We start from the raw sequence: 17,292 nt of genomic DNA on the forward strand, positions 1-17,292 counted from the left end.
CAGCGCCGCCGCCATATTGGATGAGGCATCGTCTCCCCGGCAGCGGCAGTCAAACCGGAGTTAAAGCAGAACTTTGTCCGTGTTTTGTGGACAAAAACAAGAGAATCGCCCAGCGGACGTTTCTCAGCCTCCATGAGAACATTTGTATTTTGATTTGTTCCAAACGTCTCGCTTGTTTCTGCAACTCCTTTCACACACACTCCTCATATGTACACTTCTTCTCTGTTGTAAATGAATAAATGTGTTAACTTCCTTTACACAACAACAATATGAAGACATTGTGTTATTGGTGTGTGTGTGAGACTGTCGCTCTGCGTTAGAGAAAGCAGGGAAATAAATACAAATAATGAATGTTTTTTTAATTTAGACATTTATTAATATGACATACCATACGTCAGTCTTCGTAAAAAAAACAACAACAACATTTCAGCAGTAAAGTTCAACATTAACACTTCTTTTATAGTGTGAATGTTGGTGGAGCGATGATGACGGAGGCCTCCGCCTTCCTCAGGAGAAATAAAAGCACTGGAGGTGCAGGGTGCCTCATCCAAGATGGCGGCGTGCCGTGACGTCGCTGAGGCGTCTCTGTAGTTCATGTCTGTGGAACCAGGCCGGGACGGGAAGTACCAGGAAGTACCTGGAAGTGCCTGGAAATGCCTGGAAATGCCTGGAGATTCAGGGTCTTGATGTTGAAGGAATGTTTGTTGATAGAAAAATATACATCTGGACGGGAAATCAGAAAAATGTCAGCTGGTGGGCGGGGCAGGCCAGTGGGCGGGGCTAAAACACCTCCTCCTCCTCACAGCCGTAATCTGAAAAACAGCGTGGGCCAATCAGAGAGCAGCTCTGCTCCGTCGCCAGGGACGACGCTCAGGAATGAAGACTGACCTCCGACCAGCTGCAGAGCACTGACACACTCCTCCACCTCCACCTCCACCTCCACCTCTTCCTCCTCCTCCTCCACCTCCTCCTCCACAGGGGGCGGCGCCACGGAGGGGGCGGAGCCACACTCTGCTTCTGGCGCACGACGCGTTTGAGCCGCGGGCGACTCCGTCCTCACGTCTGTTTCCACGGTGACCGTCTTCTCCACCTGCAACGCAATCAGCATCAGCCGAGACAGGTGGAGGAGGGAGGAGACGGAAGGAGGAGGGAGGAGACGGGTGGAGGAGGGAGGAGAAAGGTGGAGACTGGTGAGAAAGGTGGAGGAGGGAGGAGAAGGGTGGAGGAGGGAGAAGAGTGGAAGAGGCAGGAGATGGATGGAGGGAGGAGAAAGGTGGAGGAGGGAGGAGAAAGGTGGAGACGGGAGGACGAGGGTGGAGCAGGGTGGAAGAGGGAGGAGAAGAGTGGAAGAGGGAGAAGGGTGGAGGAGGGAGGAGAAAGGTGGAGACAGGAGGAGAAAGGTGGAGGAGGGAGGAGAAAGGTGGAGACCGGAGGAGAAAGGTGGAGGAGGGAGAAGAGTGGAAGAGGGAGGAGATGGATGGAGGGAGGAGAAGAGTGGAAGAGGGAGAAGGGTGGAGGAGGGAGGAGAAGGGTGGAGGAGGGAGGAGAAGAGTGGAAGAGGGAGGAGAAGGGTGGAGGAGGGAGGAGACAGGAGGAGAAGGGTGGAGGAGGGAGGAAAAGAGTGGAAGAGGGAGGAGAAGGGTGGAGACGGGAGGAAGAGGGTGGAGGAGGGTGGATGTGTCCTTACGTGAGGATCAGGGTTCTTCTTCTTGGACTTTGAGGAGATCAGGTGACGGAACCTGAACACAACCAGTTAAATCCTCATCACAGATTACAAGGACATGTTTTGGCTGGATTACAGATTACAGATTACAGATTACTCTAGTTTCCACAGTACTGATCACAAGAATCAAAGCCGTGGTCAACAAACAAAATCCCTACAGAGTACAGATTACAGAGTACAGAGTACAGAGTACAGAGTACAGAGTACAGATTACAGAGTACAGATTACAGATTACAGAGTACAGATTACAGATTACAGAGTACAGAGTACAGACTGCAGGTGGCAGACGACCCAGGATGGACTCCAGTAATCAGATTACCTCTTGCCCATCATGCTGGTGTTAGCGGCGAGCTCTCGCTCTGCCTCGCTGCTCCTCTGCCGGCGGCGGCGGCTGAGTCGTTTCCGGGCGGTGGGGGCGGGGTCTGGTGGCTCGGGGGCGGAGCCGGGGGCGTCGCTGCCGTTCAGGTCCCTCAGGACGTCGTAGTTGATCTTGCTGGAGATTTTCTTCTTCTCCAGCATTTTCTCGATGGCCTCGCCGGCCGACGCCGCCAGGATCTGCTCCCGCTTCCTGTACTGCTTCTTCTTCTGCACACACACACACACACACACACACACACACACACACACACACACACACACACGTCAGATGACGGCGTTGCCACGGTAACGGAGAACCTTCACTTCACTCACCTTCTCCTTGTAGGTTCCCTCCTGCTTTTCTTTATTGATCCTCTCTTCTTTCTCTGAAACACAGAGTCGCCTGTGACAAACTACCACTGAAGAGCAAACTACCACCGTCTGTGACAAACTACCACTGAAGAAGAGCAAACTACCACCGTCTGTGACAAACTACCACTGAAGAAGAGCAAACTACCACCGTCTGTAATAAACTCCCACCGTCTGTGACAAACTACCACCGCCTGTGATAAACTACCACTGCAGAAAAGCAAACTACCACCATCTGTGACAAGCTACCACCATCTGTGACAAACTACCACTGAAGAAGAGCAAACTACCACTGTCTGTGATAAACTCCCACCGTCTGTGACAAACTACCACCGCAGAAAAGCAAACTACCACCATCTGTGATAAACTACCACTGCAGAAAAGCAAACTACCACCATCTGTGACAAACTACCACTGAAGAAGAGCAAACTACCACCGCCTGTGACAAACTACCACTGAAGAAGAGCAAACTACCATCGTCTGTGACAAACTACCACTGAAGAGCAAACTACCACCGTCTGTGACAAACTACCACTGAAGAAGAGCAAACTACCACCGTCTGTGACAAGCTACCACCGTCTGTGACAAACTACCACTGAAGAAGAGCAAACTACCACTGTCTGTGATAAACTCCTACCGTCTGTGACAAACTACCACCGCCTGTGATAAACTACCACTGCAGAAAAGCAAACTACCACCATCTGTGACAAACTACCACTGAAGAAGAGCAAACTACCACCGCCTGTGACAAACTACCACTGAAGAAGAGCAAAATACCACCGCCTGTGACAAACTACCACTGAAGAAGAGCAAACTACCACCGTCTGTGACAAACTACCACCGCCTGTGACAAACTACCACTGAAGAAGAGCAAACTACCACCGTCTGTGACAAACTACCACCGCCTGTGACAAACTACCACCGTCTGTGAAAAACTCCCACCATCTGTGACAAACTACCACCGTCTGTGACAAACTACCGCTGAAGAAGAGCAAACTACCACCGTCTGTGACAAGCTACCACCGTCTGTGACAAACTACCACCATCTGTGACAAGCTACCACCGTCTGTGATAAACTACCACCATCTGTGACAAACTACCACCGTCTGTGACAAACTACCACCGTCTGTGACAAACTACCAGTGCCTGTTTAATGCTTCATGTGTAAAAATTTAATTGTAAACGTGTTCCACAGGTCTAAGTTCCACAGGTCTAGGTTCCACAGGTCCGGGTTCCACAGGTCCGGCAGGAAGTGGCCCTCAGGGTCCGGTACCTTTCTGCTCCGTCAGGTACTCCTGGTTCTGCTTCATCCAGAGCTCCGTCTTCACCTCCACCTCCTCGTCGTTCAGGATGTACTGCACACAGCCACACCTTCTGGGTTCAGCTCGGGTCCAGAGTGGGACCAGGACCCAGGAGGACCCAGGAGGACCCAGGAGGAACCAGGAGGAACCCACCTTGTCGATCTCCTGGTCGTCGATGCCGTTGAGGTCCAGCTCCCCGCTGTCCTTCACCTCCTCCTCGCCGCCGTCGGCGCCGTCGAAGGTCTGGAAGGTCTGCTGCAGGCTGGCGGCCGTCGGCATTTTACCCAGGATGACGGCCAGGGGGGCCAGCTGACTGTGAGGCCCCGCCCCCTCCCTCTCTGGCCCCGCCCCCTCCCCCTCCCCCTGGACCACCTGACACAGGAAGTCCTGAGCGAGGTGTTCGCTGGCCGCCCGCAGCGCCGCGTCCTCGCCGTCCGGCTCCTCGGGGACGTCGACGTCTGGAAGGGACGTGGTCACGTTGAGCCGGCGGGGGAGGGGTGGGGGTAAGGTGGGGTAAGGAGGGGAGGGGTGGGGGCAAGGTGGGGTAAGGAGGGGAGGGGGAGGCGCCACACTCACCGATCTCCTTGGCGTAGGCGGCGTAGACGCCTCTCAGCTTGGGCCGGCTCTTCTCCAGCTCGCTCTCGATCTCGTCGGTGTAGCAGCTGATCTCGCCTGGGAGCAAAACGCCGCCGTCAACTTTCACGTCTCACCAGAAGCTAACGAGCGCCGCCGCCGCCGCCGCCGCTCACCTTCCACCTCGTCCAGCTTCCTGGCCAGCTCCTGCTCCAGCTGCAGGACCAAACACACCGTTACACACCCTCACAGGCCAATCAGAGAGGGAGGATCTATCGGCCAATCAGAGAGTGAGGATCTATCGGCCAATCAGAGAGTGAGGATCTAGCGGCCAATCAGAGAGTGAGGATCTACCGGCCAATCAGAGAGTGAGGATCTACCGGCCAATCAGAGAGTGAGGATGGCTCTACTGGCCAATCAGAGAGTGAGGATCTACTGGCCAATCAGAGAGTGAGGATCTATCGGCCAATCAGAGAGTGAGGATCTACTGGCCAATCAGAGAGTGAGGATCTATCGGCCAATCAGAGAGTGAGGATCTACTGGCCAATCAGAGAGTGAGGATCTACTGGCCAATCAGAGAGTGAGGATCTACTGGCCAATCAGAGAGTGAGGATCTATCGGCCAATCAGAGAGTGAGGATCTACCAGCTGCATCTTGGCCTTCTGCTGCCCCGCGGTGAAGGACGGAGGGTCACACTCCTGCTCCAGATCCACCTTCATGAACTCATCGATGGTCAGCTGACTGGTGGGCGTGTCCTCGAACTCTGTCAGCCTATGAGAGAGGAGGACACGGTCAGCTGACTGGTGGGCGTGTCCTGGAACTCTGTCAGCCTATGAGAGAGGAGGACACGGTCAGCTGACCTCTTCCTCAGGGTGGTCTGGCAGACCTTCACCACACTGATCACGTCCTTCACTGAACGACGGAACTTGTGCATCCGAGCCGCGACCAGCAGAGCTGAGGAACATGAGGAGATGATGATGAGAAGAACATGAGAACATGATGAGAATAACATGAGGAGATGAGGAGAAGATGATGTGAACATGATGAGAAGAACACGAAAACATGAGAAGAACATGATAACTTGAGGAGAAGATAATGAGAACATGATGAGAAGGTTATGAGAAGATGAGGAGAACATGAAGATGAGGTGAAGGTGAGGAAGACACAAGGGGGAGTATGTATAGTAGGTGAGGATGAAGGTGAGGATGAGGATGAGGATGAAGGTGAAGAGGATGAGGATGAAGATGAGGATGAGGATGAAGGTGAGGATGAGGATGAGAATGAAGGTGAAGATGAGAATGAGGATGAAGGTGAGGATGAGGATGAAGGTGAGGATGAGGATGAGAATGAAGGTGAAGATGAGGATGAGAATGAAGGTGAGGATGAAGGTGAGGATGAGGATGAGGATGAGAATGAAGGTGAAGATGAGGATGAAGGTGAAGATGAGAATGAGAATGAGGATGAGGATGAGGATGAGAATGAAGGTGAAGATGAGAATGAGGATGAGGGTGAGGGTGAGGATGAAGATGAGGATGAGGATGAGGATGAGCGGGGGACTTCCTGTCCACCTGCTCCACAGAGTCCAGACGGTCTGCGTCCGGTGTGCATCCAGTCCCTCTTCATCCTCTGGACCAGACGAAGAGCCGTCATGGAGACCTGGTGGGTCTTCCTGCCGAAGTCCAGCATGTGAGCGAAGCGCGGGATGTACAGGCACGGGTCTGCAGGAACAGAGACCACGACCACGTCTGTCAACGCTTTCACCTGCTGGAAGCTGATTGGGCCGTCTGACGGGCCCGCTGGTCCCGCTGGAAGCTGATTGGACCGTCTGACGGGCCCGCTGGTCCCGCTGGAAGCTGATTGGACCGTCTGACTCACCGATTGCAGGAGCGTTGATGCAAAGTTCTCGAGCCAAAAGCAGGAAGGTCTTTCCCAGGATGTAGACGTTCACCTGAACACAGAGAAAACAACCTGAAAACAATCTGAACACTGAGAAAACAACCTGAAAACAATCTGAACACAGAGAAAACAACCTGAAAACAATCTGAACACTGAGAAAACAACCTGAAAACAACCTGAACACAGAGAAAACAACCTGAAAACAATCTGAACACTGAGAAAACAACCTGAAAACAATCTGAACACAGAGATAACAACTTGAAAACAATCAGAAAACAATCTGAACACTGAGAAAACAACCTGAAAACAATCTGAACACTGAGAAAACAACCTGAAAACAACCTGAACACTGAGAAAACAATCTGAAAACAACCTGAACACTGAGAAAACAATCTGAAAACAACCTGAATACTGAGAAAACAACCTGAAAACAATCTGAACACAGAGATAACAACTTGAAAACAATCAGAAAACAACCTGAACACTGAGAAAACAATCTGAAGTCGTACCTGCAACAAGTCACTGAGGTCCAGCAGCATGTCTGAAATGTTGCTCAGGAAACCAGCAGAAACAGGCTCAGGCTGAGGAGGTGACAGCGGTTGCTAGGATACGGGGCTCAGACTGGGGTCATGACAGCGGTTGCTAGGATACGGGGCTCAGACTCGGGTCATGACAGCGGTTGCTAGGATGCGGGGCTCAGACCGAGGAGGTGACAGCGGTTGCTAGGATACGGGGCACAGACTGGGGTCATGACAGCGGTTGCTAGGATACGGGGCGTTCCCTCGGTGCGACACACCAGGTAGAGGCAGGCGGCGATGACGTGCTCCGTCTTGCGGCCCCGGGTCAGATGTTTGCTGACCACCAGCTTGAAGAAGTTGAAGGCCGTGTCCAGGCAGTGCTGGTTGAGCTGCAGCTGACTGCCCAGCTGCTGGATCTGACGCTTACCTGGACACAAAGCACCTGAGGCTCACCTGAGGCTCACCTGAGCCTCACCCTCAGGTGAGCAGCGGCGGCGGCGCAGCAGGACTCACCACTCTGCAGCGTCTGAGCTCTGGACTCTTTACCAACGCTGGTGTGGAAACCAGTGCCCAGCAGAGGAGTCTTCACTGGACCTGCACACACACACACACACACACACACACACACACACACACACACACACACACACACACACACACACACACACACACACACACACACACACACACACACACACACACACAGGTGTTCAGTTCACACTGCTGAGCTCACCTGGATGATTGACAGGTAGTGTCCTCACAGGAACCTGTAGTGCCAATCAACCGCACTCACCTGGGACCTGTCACCATGACGACCCAGTGATTAACACACCTGGGACCTGTCACCATGACGACCCAGTGATTAACACACCCGGGACCTGTCACCATGACGACCCAGTGATTAACACACCTGGGACCTGTCACCATGACGACCCAGTGATTAACACACCTGGCTACAGGAGAAAACCTGTTTGTCCACAGACTGAGGAGCTGCAACGCTTCGCAATGACGGCTGTGGCGTTCATGGTGGGGTGAGTTCTGCAGCACTCACCTGCACAGGTAAAACCAGCACTCACCTGCACAGGTAACAACACCAGTGGTCACCTGCACAGGTAGCATGAGAGCTGCACAGGTAACACAGGAGCTCGCCTGCACAGGTAACGACACCGGTGGTCACCTGCACAGGTAACGACACCGGTGGTCACCTGCACAGGTAACGACACCGGTGGTCACCTGCACAGGTAACACCTGCACAGGTAACACGCGTGGTCACCTGCACAGGTAACACCTGCACAGGCAACGACACCGGTGGTCACCTGCACAGGTGAATCTAAATGTCAGTTTGTTGTTTCAGACTTGTTATCTGGTATGAATTCTGGGAAATATCTGCTGAATTCCAACAGGAAGGTAAGTCGTTTATCGGCAGGATGTTTTTGTCTTTGAGTTGTTGTTGTTGTTGTTGTTCTCTGTAAACATGTGTGGCGGTTGTTTGGTGACGGAGACAACAGTCTGGACACGCGTCTTGAACGATGTCTTGACGTGTCCCCAGCCGTGACGTGGGCGTGTCGGGACCGGTTCCTCTGGATCCGGGCGTCCTCGGTGCGGACGCCGCGCCTCGAGGCCGTCGGTGGGTGTTCGACCAACAGGTGGCGCCTCGGCGCCGTTCAGGGTCTCACGTCTCCTCCGCCCTGAGACAGATGGAGACGGAGTCCATCCAATCGGCGAGCAGCTGGCCTCCCGCTGCGGCTACACCATCAGCAGCTCCAGGACGGACGGCTACACAACCTTCAGGGCCTCGTATTACTCCTGCTTCACCCACAACCGGGTAACACCACCACCCAGCCAGAACCAGAACCAGAGCAGCCGATACCCCTTGAAGGTGGAGGGTGATGGTGTCCTGCTACGTCTCTCCAGGATGATGAGGCGTTCACGTTCAGGCTGAACGTGTTGGTGAGCGACGGCGCTGGAAGGTGGAGCAGCCAGCCCGTCTCGGCGGTGTGTCCCGGTCTGACCTGGACCCACAGGGAGATCGTTTGCGAGGAGGACTACATGGAGGTCAGGACCCGGTCCCACCAGGTGCTCTTCGGGACCGTGTGCGTGCGTCCTGGTTTGACCGCGGTGGTTTCCGGCAGGTGAACGTGAACCGAGAGGCTTCGTGTGGAGCGCAACCCGGGCGGAGCAGCCAGGTGTGGCCGGGGGCGTCGTCTCAGGTAGGCCGTCCACTGGTTCTCGATCCAGGTCCCGTGTTGAGGAACGTCCAATGGTTCTGGTCGCTCTTCGGTCGTAGAATTCTGAACCGGAGCAGGTCCAAGGGTTTGAGGGGTCTACCGGGTTGTGACGTGTCTGTGGTTTTCAGGGTGGGGGCGCCTCTACGCCCAGCTGGCAGCTGATGTTTCTGCACAGTGACGGACGGGTTTCCTCCTTGACCCTGACGGAGGCCCAGCAGGGAAACTACACCCTTACCAGCTCCACCCACAGGCTTGTGCTACGATCTCCATACAAACAAGCACAAGCTGAAGTCACTATGGTGAGTACCAGGGCCCTGCGACGAGGTTCCACCCCCCCCACCCTGAGCCCATGACGCTGCTGAGGACCCCCAACGGGTGAGTCGTCAATGGTTCGAAGTGAAAACGGGCGAGAAAGTGAAGGGTGGAGGTGTTGGTCTGTGGAGATCTTTGACTGTACAAAGCTAAATGAAGGGTGGAGGTGTTGGTCTATGGAGATCTTTGACTGTACAAAGCTAAATGAAGGGTGGAGGTGTTGGTCCGTGGAGATCTTTGACTGTACAAAGCTAAATGAAGGGTGGAGGTGTTGGTCCGTGGACCGGGACAGTAGCAGCTTCAGGAGTCTGATGCGTCCTCAGGTGGGCGGTGTGGCGGTGGAGGTTCTCCCGGTCTTCCTGTTCTTCAGGGAGAAGCTGGTGGTGGTGATGGTGGACATGACGGTGGCCTGTGCAGTCGGTAAGTGTTCTCCAGACTTGAGGAGCTCCAGAACCGTCGTTCCGTTGACGTTCTGTCGACGCCCCACAGGTTTGGGCTCGTTTGACGGGAGCCGGCTGCTGTGGGAGGTTCCCCACGTCCTCCACCCTCTAGTGACGGAGGGAGCCGGGTTCGAGAGTGGAGGCTTCAGTCTGGGACTAGACAACGTGCTATTGGACACAGAGACCACAACCTCCAGGGGACTTTCTCTGGTCCAGCGTGAAGGAGTGATCCAGATCGGAGTTCCTTTTGGGGCAGAAGGCGGATACAGGAAGGTAGGCCCCGGTCCCTTTGAACCGGACCGGGGGACCGAGGCTACACCACCATCGGTGGACTTCAACAGTGGTTCATGTGTGCAGAGTTTGGTGGAGAACAACGTGTACAAGGAGGCGTACCTGGTCTCCCTGCTGTACCAACACGTCTTCACGCTGTTCTACGACGACGGCAGCAGCATCGACACTCGGCACCGAGCGACCCGACATCTGGAGACGCCGCTGATCTGCCGCTCGCCAGTCACCCTCAACCGTAAGTCTCCAGACCCGGGGCCCCAAGTCTGATCCGGTCCAGGTGACGAGACGGACCGTCCCGTGTGCACAGAGACCGTGGACGGGCAGCAAGTGTTCCGTGTCCACCTGGACAACGTCCCTGCTGACGTGGTCTTGGAAGAAGTGCGGATCAATGGGAAGGTGATGTCCGAGACTCCAGATGGGGGTTTTCATGTGCGAGCACGTGGAGGCGGGGCTTATGAGCTGGTCCTGCCGTTCGAGGAGCCGGCGGTGCGCTGGAAGGTGAGCGCTTATCCTCATATCCTCACGGTTCAGTTCTACCGTTCCATCAAAATGCTGATCGTCGCCACACTTTTCTCCCGACAGTACATGGGTGGAGGTGTAATCCATCACTCCATCAACGTGAACTTCACCTTGACCCTGATGCCCCGGAGAGAGTCGTACTACCACCACACCCTCATCACGGCACGTACACTGAATGCCTGTAAGTACCACACGAGCCTGGATCAGGAGGGCCGGCCAGGAGTCTGACTTCCTGGTTCTCTGAAGTCCCTCCACAGATCACGGCCCAGTGTCTAGAAGGAGGGATGTCCTTCAGTGTGGTTGGACCACATCGCACTCCGAGTCTCTGGGAGGTGGGCGTCGGTCACGAGGCCCTGACCTCAGAGCTGGTGGACCAAAGAGGGTATCGGCTATTCAACCACAGTCTGGGCACCACCCTGGAGGTCCCCATCTTCTCCATCGGGTACACTTATGAAGTAAGATTTATCAGCGTTCCTCACGGATGGATTTGATTCTAAATACAGATGTTCGTGATTATTGTTATTTCAAAAAAAATAAAAGATTTTAACTTTGTTTTTTAAAATTTTCCAGAGAATCAACCTGTCAAACTTTTATGCAACATTTAAGCTTCTTCTAAGAGACTCCAAAACTCTGGAGGTCCAGACGTCCACCTCCAAACGTTGCCTATTCAGAACGCAGGACATGATCGGTAAACTTCCCATGGCTGTAGACGAGACGGGGAGACACTTCCTGTGGACGAGACGGGTAGACACTTCCTGTGGACGAGACGGGTAGACACTTCCTGTGGACGGGACGGGTAGACACTTCCTGTAGACGAGACGGGTAGACACTTCCTGTGGATGAAGACTTTCTCTGGACGAGACGGGTAGACTTCCTGTGGACACTTCCTGTAGACGAGATGGGTAGACACTTCCTATGGACGAAGACTTTCTCTGGACAAGACTTGGAGACACTTCCTGTAGACGAGACTGGTAGACACTTCCTGTAGACGAGACTGGTAGACACTTCCTATGGACGAAGACTTTCTCTGGACAAGACGGGTAGACTTCCTGTGGACACTTGCTGTGGACGTGATGTATCGCGACTTTAAAGGAGATGTCTTCACACCAACCCTCCGTGCCGTCAGTCTGTTCTGCAGACGGAACCATGACGGTGGTGGTGACGCCGACCGTGGGGTGGCCCGCCGTGCACCTGGAGAGAACCCGTCTTCTGGATCCCACCTGTACCGCCAAACACACCGACGGTGTTCGAGTCCTGTTCGAGTTCAAGCTGGACTCGTGTGGGACCAGAGCGAAGGTACGACGCTTCAGACTGTCGGAAAGAGTCGCCAACTGTAATGTTTTCTAAGCTCCGTCACTGACGGCTCAACAGGTTGGCGAGTGGTACGTGCTCTACGAAAACGAGATCTTCTATAAGAGACGGTTGATTGCGGACGGAACAAACTTGATCTCCAGGGAATCCCAGTTCCGGTAGGGGAAAACCCGCCAACGACCTCTGCATGAATGTGACGTGATGACTTGTTGACGTACACCTGCTGGTCCAACAGGGTGAAGGTGAGGTGCTTCTATCCACTGAATGTGGTCAACAGACTGTCGGTGGACGGGGTCTCCAGATCGGAGACTCCTGGACTTGGTTCCGTCTCCGACAGACATTCAGGTCAGTTATTAATGGTGGGAGTCAAATGTGTCCTCCGTCACTAAACTTCTCAAAATTCCTCTCTTCTGGCTGATTGCAGGACACAAAGTCCCAGGTCATGAATGTCCACCGGAGGGTCCCGAGTCCCAGACTAACCAGATCCACCTCAGTCCACCTGCAGAGGACTTCCCTTCCCACCTCGACATCAGACTGAACCAGCTGCTCCCTGAAACTGAAACCTATAAAGCCTCTGAGCAAAGTTTACCTCGTCCAAGTCCTCACTTGTTCCTGGAGGTTGGTGCTCCCTTCCCAAACTCTCCTCAAAGGTTTGAATCCCAGATGGACAACAGAGTCCAGCTGTTGCATCCCAACAACCCACCAAACTCCCAGTTTGTAGAGTTCAGCGGGGCAAGTTCAGGACCAGGTGAAGAGCACTTGGCCTTGCTCCTAGACTCTTCTGGCCTGCCTGATGCTCCCATGATGGAACCGTTGGGAAGCTCCAGTCACGCTCCAGCAAGTCCTGGTCTGAGGAGTTTATCTCCTAGTACCTGGCACGCTGGACCTACATGGGACCAGTTGGCTTCTGACCAACCGCCGGACACTCGTACGGACCTGAGCCGGGAGCATGACGCAAATCTAACACTTCCTGGGTCTTCCAGTGGGGAAGTGACCCAGCAGAAGACGAGTTCCATCAGCCAACCTCACTCCCCAGGAAGACCACAGGAGTCCGTCGGCCACCGGGTCCACCTCAACTCAAACCAAACCAACTTGACTGAACGGAGACATCTGAAAGACGGAGATGATCCTCAGAGGACGACCAAACCGGCTGGACTCATCCAGAAACAGACGGAGGTCTCTGAACCGTCCCTCGATACCAGCGGGACGACGGCCGTCAACGATCAGGACCAAGGTCTTCAAAGTGTCCAGGTCAAACAGGATCATTCTAAAGTCCGAGAGCCAGACCACAAACACCACCAGCAGAATCTCGTCCGTCCAGACCGAGCCTGGCAGGGACACGCCGAGAAAGAACTGAAGACTGTCGGGGTGACGGAGGACGGTGGAGCAGACGAGTCCATCCTTCAACCGACGGTAGGAAGTACTTCCTCTGTATACTTGTACTGCTGGTCCAGCACATCGGGGGACGTCTCGCTCTGGACTTGTCGTGATCTCACAAAGAGACTCCAGACTCAAAGCAGGACCATGAAATATATCAAATAATTCAAATATTAAGATTTCTTTCAAATGGAGAAAAAAATAAATGATCAATTTTGCTAAATATTATTTAACGGTCATTTTAACAGGATTTAAGTACCTAAACCATTAAAGGCTTTAGAAAAGTATAAATAAAGATGAAGTCACTGAGTTATTTCGTTTCATTACAATAAATACAGATGGGTGTATTCTATTACAATAGACTAAATAATTATATAACCTAGACATGTATGCACATACCCTTCATCTTAGGTTATCTACTAAATTACAGTAATTTAAATAATTAAACTTCAATGTCTAGAACCTGATTAACAAAAATCCAACAGCTTCAGAACGTTTATTGGTGAAACTTCTGACGCATGTCAACATAGAACTGCAACATATAGAAGTAGTTCCTCGGATGATTGTACAACCTTTGTCAAATATATGGAAGTAAAACTGTGACGTCGGATTCTGAATTCGAATTTCTAACTCTGAATTTTTTTTTTACCATGGAAATCAGACTTTGAATTTTAAAAGCTGTCGAATTTCAAGTACGTATCTTTTTTTTGGCTTCTGATTTTTTTTCAACATCTAAAAATATTTAGTGTGTAAAAAATTCAATGCGTCTAAAAATTCAGCTGCAAAACCAAATTCAGCTGATTTTTTTTTTTGCAGCTGAATTTTTACACACTGAATATTTTTAGAATTGGAAAAAAATCAGAAGCCAAAAAAAAGATACGTACTTGAAATTCGACAGCTTTTAAAATTCAAAGTCGGATTTCGATGGTAAAGAAAATTCAGAGTTAGAAATTGGAATTCAGAATCTGACGTCACAGTTTTACTTCCATACAAATGCCTCGGACTCGTCGTTCACGATCTAATATCGGATGGTGGGCGTGGCGACCTGGTTGTGGGCGTGGCCACCTGACAGGTGGCCCTGCTGCCGTTCAGACCGACAGAACATCTGTCTGCATCTGGTTGTTGTTCCACTGCTCATGCAGCGTTTCTCTCCTCAGGCCAGCTGATGAGGATCGACCACAGATTCATGAGAAATAAAGTTTGGACATAAAGTCATGAGACCTTCTTGTTTCTGTCCTCCATGAGAGAATCCTGTCTTTACACACACACACACACACACACACTCTCACCGTCGGCGGACACGAACTGTCCCACAGCAGAGGACACTCCCCCACTTCCCTCCACGAACTGGACCTCGGACACGATGATGTTGTCCTCCAGAACCGAGCCACATCCGGTGCACACGGCGCTGCCCCGGGCCTGGTCCACGTCGATGTCCGACCCCCCGCAGGTCCTGCACTGCCGGCTGGCCATGGTGGAGGTCAGAGGTCAGCCTGGAGGAGGAGGGGGGGGGGGGGGGGGAGAGGGGGGGTCAGGAGCGTCAACCCACATGGAGTTTAGTGGGACAGAGAGACACAGAGACGAACAGAGGAAGCTAAAGACAGGAAGAGAGATGGAGACTCCAACCGTCCAGTGACGTCACTCGGTCCTCCTCCGGTCCCCGGTCCCCGGTCCTCCTCCCCCGTTAATCCCCTGCAGCCTCCGTCCAGATTAAAAACCGATAAAAGCCGTTCACATTCTGTTTATGTTGCTTTGTTTTCCCCTCACTCGGTGCCCGGAAGTGACGTCGCCGTACGTCAGACTCGCTCGTTCAAGAAGGGCTTAAAATTCTACGTTAAGTAAAAAAAATATACATATATAAAAAAAGACGCAGACTTTAGTGTTCACGTCAGTTTATTATTATTATTAATAGATTTACTGAAACACGATCTGATCAGGTGACACCGACCAGCCCGCGTTTTACGTTTATACAAGATAATTACCCCCCCGGACTGGAGACAGTGGTACAGCCCGTCCTCCCCCGGACTGGACAGAATGGTACAGCCCGTCCTCCCCCGGACTGGAGACAGTGGTACAGCCCGTCCTCCCCCGGACTGGACACAGTGGTACAGCCCGTCCTCCCCCGGACTGGCCGAGGTGGTACAGCCCGACGTTTGCGGGAATATTCAGTGTTTGTTTGTCGTAGTTGAAAGTTTTCATGAGTGAACCTCGTGACCGTGGGTTGGTTAGCGTTAGTTAAAGTTAGTTCCAGCTGGTTGATGACTCTTCACGGGGATGAGCTGCGATGACCTGGAGCTCCGGCCGCCGCTCAGAGCCGCCCTCAGGCGGGGTGAGGACACCCGGACATTTGGGGGGGGGAGGGGGGGGGGGCGTGTTGTGGTCCCGGCCGGGTTACCATGGTAACCGTGTGTTTCCTGTGCGCTCGCAGCCGGGTTGAAACACGTCCGGGACGTGTTGCGTGTCCCTGCTGTGGACCTGCAGGTGCTCACGGGCCTGTGTCCTCACGAAGTCCAGGAACTGGTGTCCAAAGCTGCTGCAGCCTGCAGGACCAGGCCTCCAATCACAGGTCAGCCGGGCTCTGGTTGGACCAATCACAGGTCAGCCGGGCTCTGGTTGGTCCAATCACAGGTCAGCCGGGCTCTGGTTGGTCCAATCACAGGTCAGCCGGGCTCTGGTTGGACCAATCACAGGTCCGACGGGCTCTGGTTGGACCAATCACAGGTCAGACGGGCTCTGGTTGGACCAATCACAGGTCAGACGGGTTCTGGTTGGACCAATCACAGGTCAGACGGGCTCTGGTTGGACCAATCACAGGTCAGACGGGCTCTGGTTGGTCCAATCACAGGTCAGACGGGCTCTGGTTGGTCCAATCACAGGTCAGACGGGCTCTGGTTGGACCAATCACGGGCTGGGACTCCCTTATGTTTGTTTTCAGCTCTGCAGCTTCAGCTCGGCCAGGGTTGCGGGTTCGATTCCGGCCTCCGACTCAGCCTGGGCTGCCCCCTGCTGGACGAGCTGCTGAGGGGAGGCCTGCCTGCGGGGGGCGTCACTGAGCTGTCCGGGGAGAGCGGAGCGGGGAAGACGCAGCTGGCGTTGCAGCTCTGCATGAGCGTGCAGTATCCAGAGCGCCATGGGGGCCTGCGGTCAGGTGAGTGGGGCACCACCGGGGGGGGGGGGGGGGGGGGGGGGCAGTCTGGCCGGACGGGGTGGAGGACTGACGGAGCGTCCGTCTCTCCAGGTGCGCTGTACGTCTGCACCGAGGACGCCTTCCCCATCAAGCGCCTGCAGCAGCTGATCTCAGAACAGCCGGCTCTCCGTCCAGACGTGGGTCCAGATGTGATCCACTGCCTGAGCTTCGCCGACAACGTTTACGTGGAGCACGCGGCGGACCTGGTGGGTTCGGGGGACCTCGGGTGACCTCGGGGGAACCCGCTGACCGTCCCGCGTCTCCACAGGACGCCCTGCAGCTGGTCCTGTCCCGCCGGGCCCGGGTCCTGCTGGCCCGGGGCCTGGTGCGCCTCCTGGTGGTGGACTCGGCGGCGGCCCTGTTCAGGAGCGAGTTCCAGGCGGACGACTGGCTGGAGAGGAACAAACGGCTGCTCGCCTTCGCCGGCGTCCTGCAGCAGCTGAGCCGGGAGTTCAACGTGCCGGTGCTGTGTGTCAACCAGGTACACACACACACACACACACACACACACACACACACACTGCTGTTGCTGATTCGTCCTTGTTGCTTTCAGGTGACGGATGTTTTCGGCCAATCAGACGACACTTTGGGGTAAAAAGTTTCTCCTCCTCCTATAAAACCGCTTGAAAAAGTCAGACGTGTCTCAGAGACGTATGATGAAGATGACGAAGGTCATGACGCCTCACTGCTTTTCCAATGACGGCTCAAGACTGCAAACAAGAACGTCCCTTAACCCTTTCAGCATTTCTATAATAAAATCTAGAACTCAGAACCGTCTTCATGAAGCTGTTTTCAGTCCAGCTCGTCTCTCTCTGTCCCTCAGCCCCTCTTCCTCCTCCTCCTCCTCCTCCTCCTCCTCCTCATCGTCGTCATCAAGCCCCGCCCTGGGTTTG

General features: G+C 53.8%; 2 protein-coding genes across 2 annotated transcripts in view; one reads left to right on the plus strand and one right to left on the minus strand.

Moving 5' to 3' along the window:
• Positions 1 to 353: 353 nt before the first annotated feature.
• Positions 354 to 14,974, minus strand: LOC308143205 (transcription factor IIIB 90 kDa subunit-like). Its single transcript, XM_080513945.1, has 19 exons — positions 14,839 to 14,974; positions 14,502 to 14,705; positions 7,251 to 7,331; positions 6,991 to 7,164; positions 6,729 to 6,760; positions 6,199 to 6,271; positions 5,892 to 6,041; positions 5,184 to 5,277; positions 4,968 to 5,094; positions 4,500 to 4,539; positions 4,327 to 4,422; positions 4,120 to 4,208; positions 3,904 to 4,059; positions 3,723 to 3,804; positions 2,414 to 2,466; positions 2,043 to 2,308; positions 1,688 to 1,739; positions 889 to 1,090; positions 354 to 812 (listed from the first exon to the last, which is right to left on the minus strand). The coding sequence occupies exons 2-19, from the start codon at positions 14,683 to 14,685 to the stop codon at positions 781 to 783; spliced, it is 1,983 nt and encodes a 660-aa protein (XP_080370071.1). The 5' UTR covers positions 14,686 to 14,705; positions 14,839 to 14,974; the 3' UTR covers positions 354 to 780.
• A 423-nt stretch (positions 14,975 to 15,397) lies between these two features.
• The window catches only part of rad51b (RAD51 paralog B), a gene marked incomplete at its 3' end in the record, with an annotated part of 2,099 nt that continues 204 nt past the window's right edge, over positions 15,398 to 17,292 (plus strand). The window contains exons 1-7 of the mRNA XM_080513946.1: positions 15,398 to 15,541; positions 15,641 to 15,778; positions 16,148 to 16,360; positions 16,451 to 16,605; positions 16,668 to 16,880; positions 16,953 to 16,990; positions 17,223 to 17,292. The exon at positions 17,223 to 17,292 is cut by the window's right edge and continues 204 nt beyond it. Coding sequence (XP_080370072.1) covers positions 15,487 to 15,541; positions 15,641 to 15,778; positions 16,148 to 16,360; positions 16,451 to 16,605; positions 16,668 to 16,880; positions 16,953 to 16,990; positions 17,223 to 17,292 — 882 coding nt within the window. The 5' untranslated portion in view covers positions 15,398 to 15,486. The remainder of the gene's footprint in view (positions 15,542 to 15,640; positions 15,779 to 16,147; positions 16,361 to 16,450; positions 16,606 to 16,667; positions 16,881 to 16,952; positions 16,991 to 17,222) is intronic.

The sequence above is a fragment of the Blennius ocellaris genome, assembly GCF_963422515.1.
Source record: "Blennius ocellaris genome assembly, chromosome: 18".
NCBI classification, from domain to species: Eukaryota; Metazoa; Chordata; class Actinopteri; order Blenniiformes; family Blenniidae; genus Blennius; species Blennius ocellaris.

Excerpts from the sequence above, each read along its gene's own strand:
- LOC308143205 (XM_080513945.1), bottom strand. The coding sequence starts at position 14,685 with ATGGCCAGCCGGCAGTGCAGGACCTGCGGGGGGTCGGACATCGACGTG. Across the intron at positions 5,278-5,891 it reads GTCTGGACTCTGTGGAGCAG|CTCTGCTGGTCGCGGCTCGG; the intron begins GTGGACAGGAAG and ends CATGTTCCTCAG. Across the intron at positions 1,740-2,042 it reads ACCAGCATGATGGGCAAGAG|GTTCCGTCACCTGATCTCCT; the intron begins GTAATCTGATTA and ends GGTTGTGTTCAG.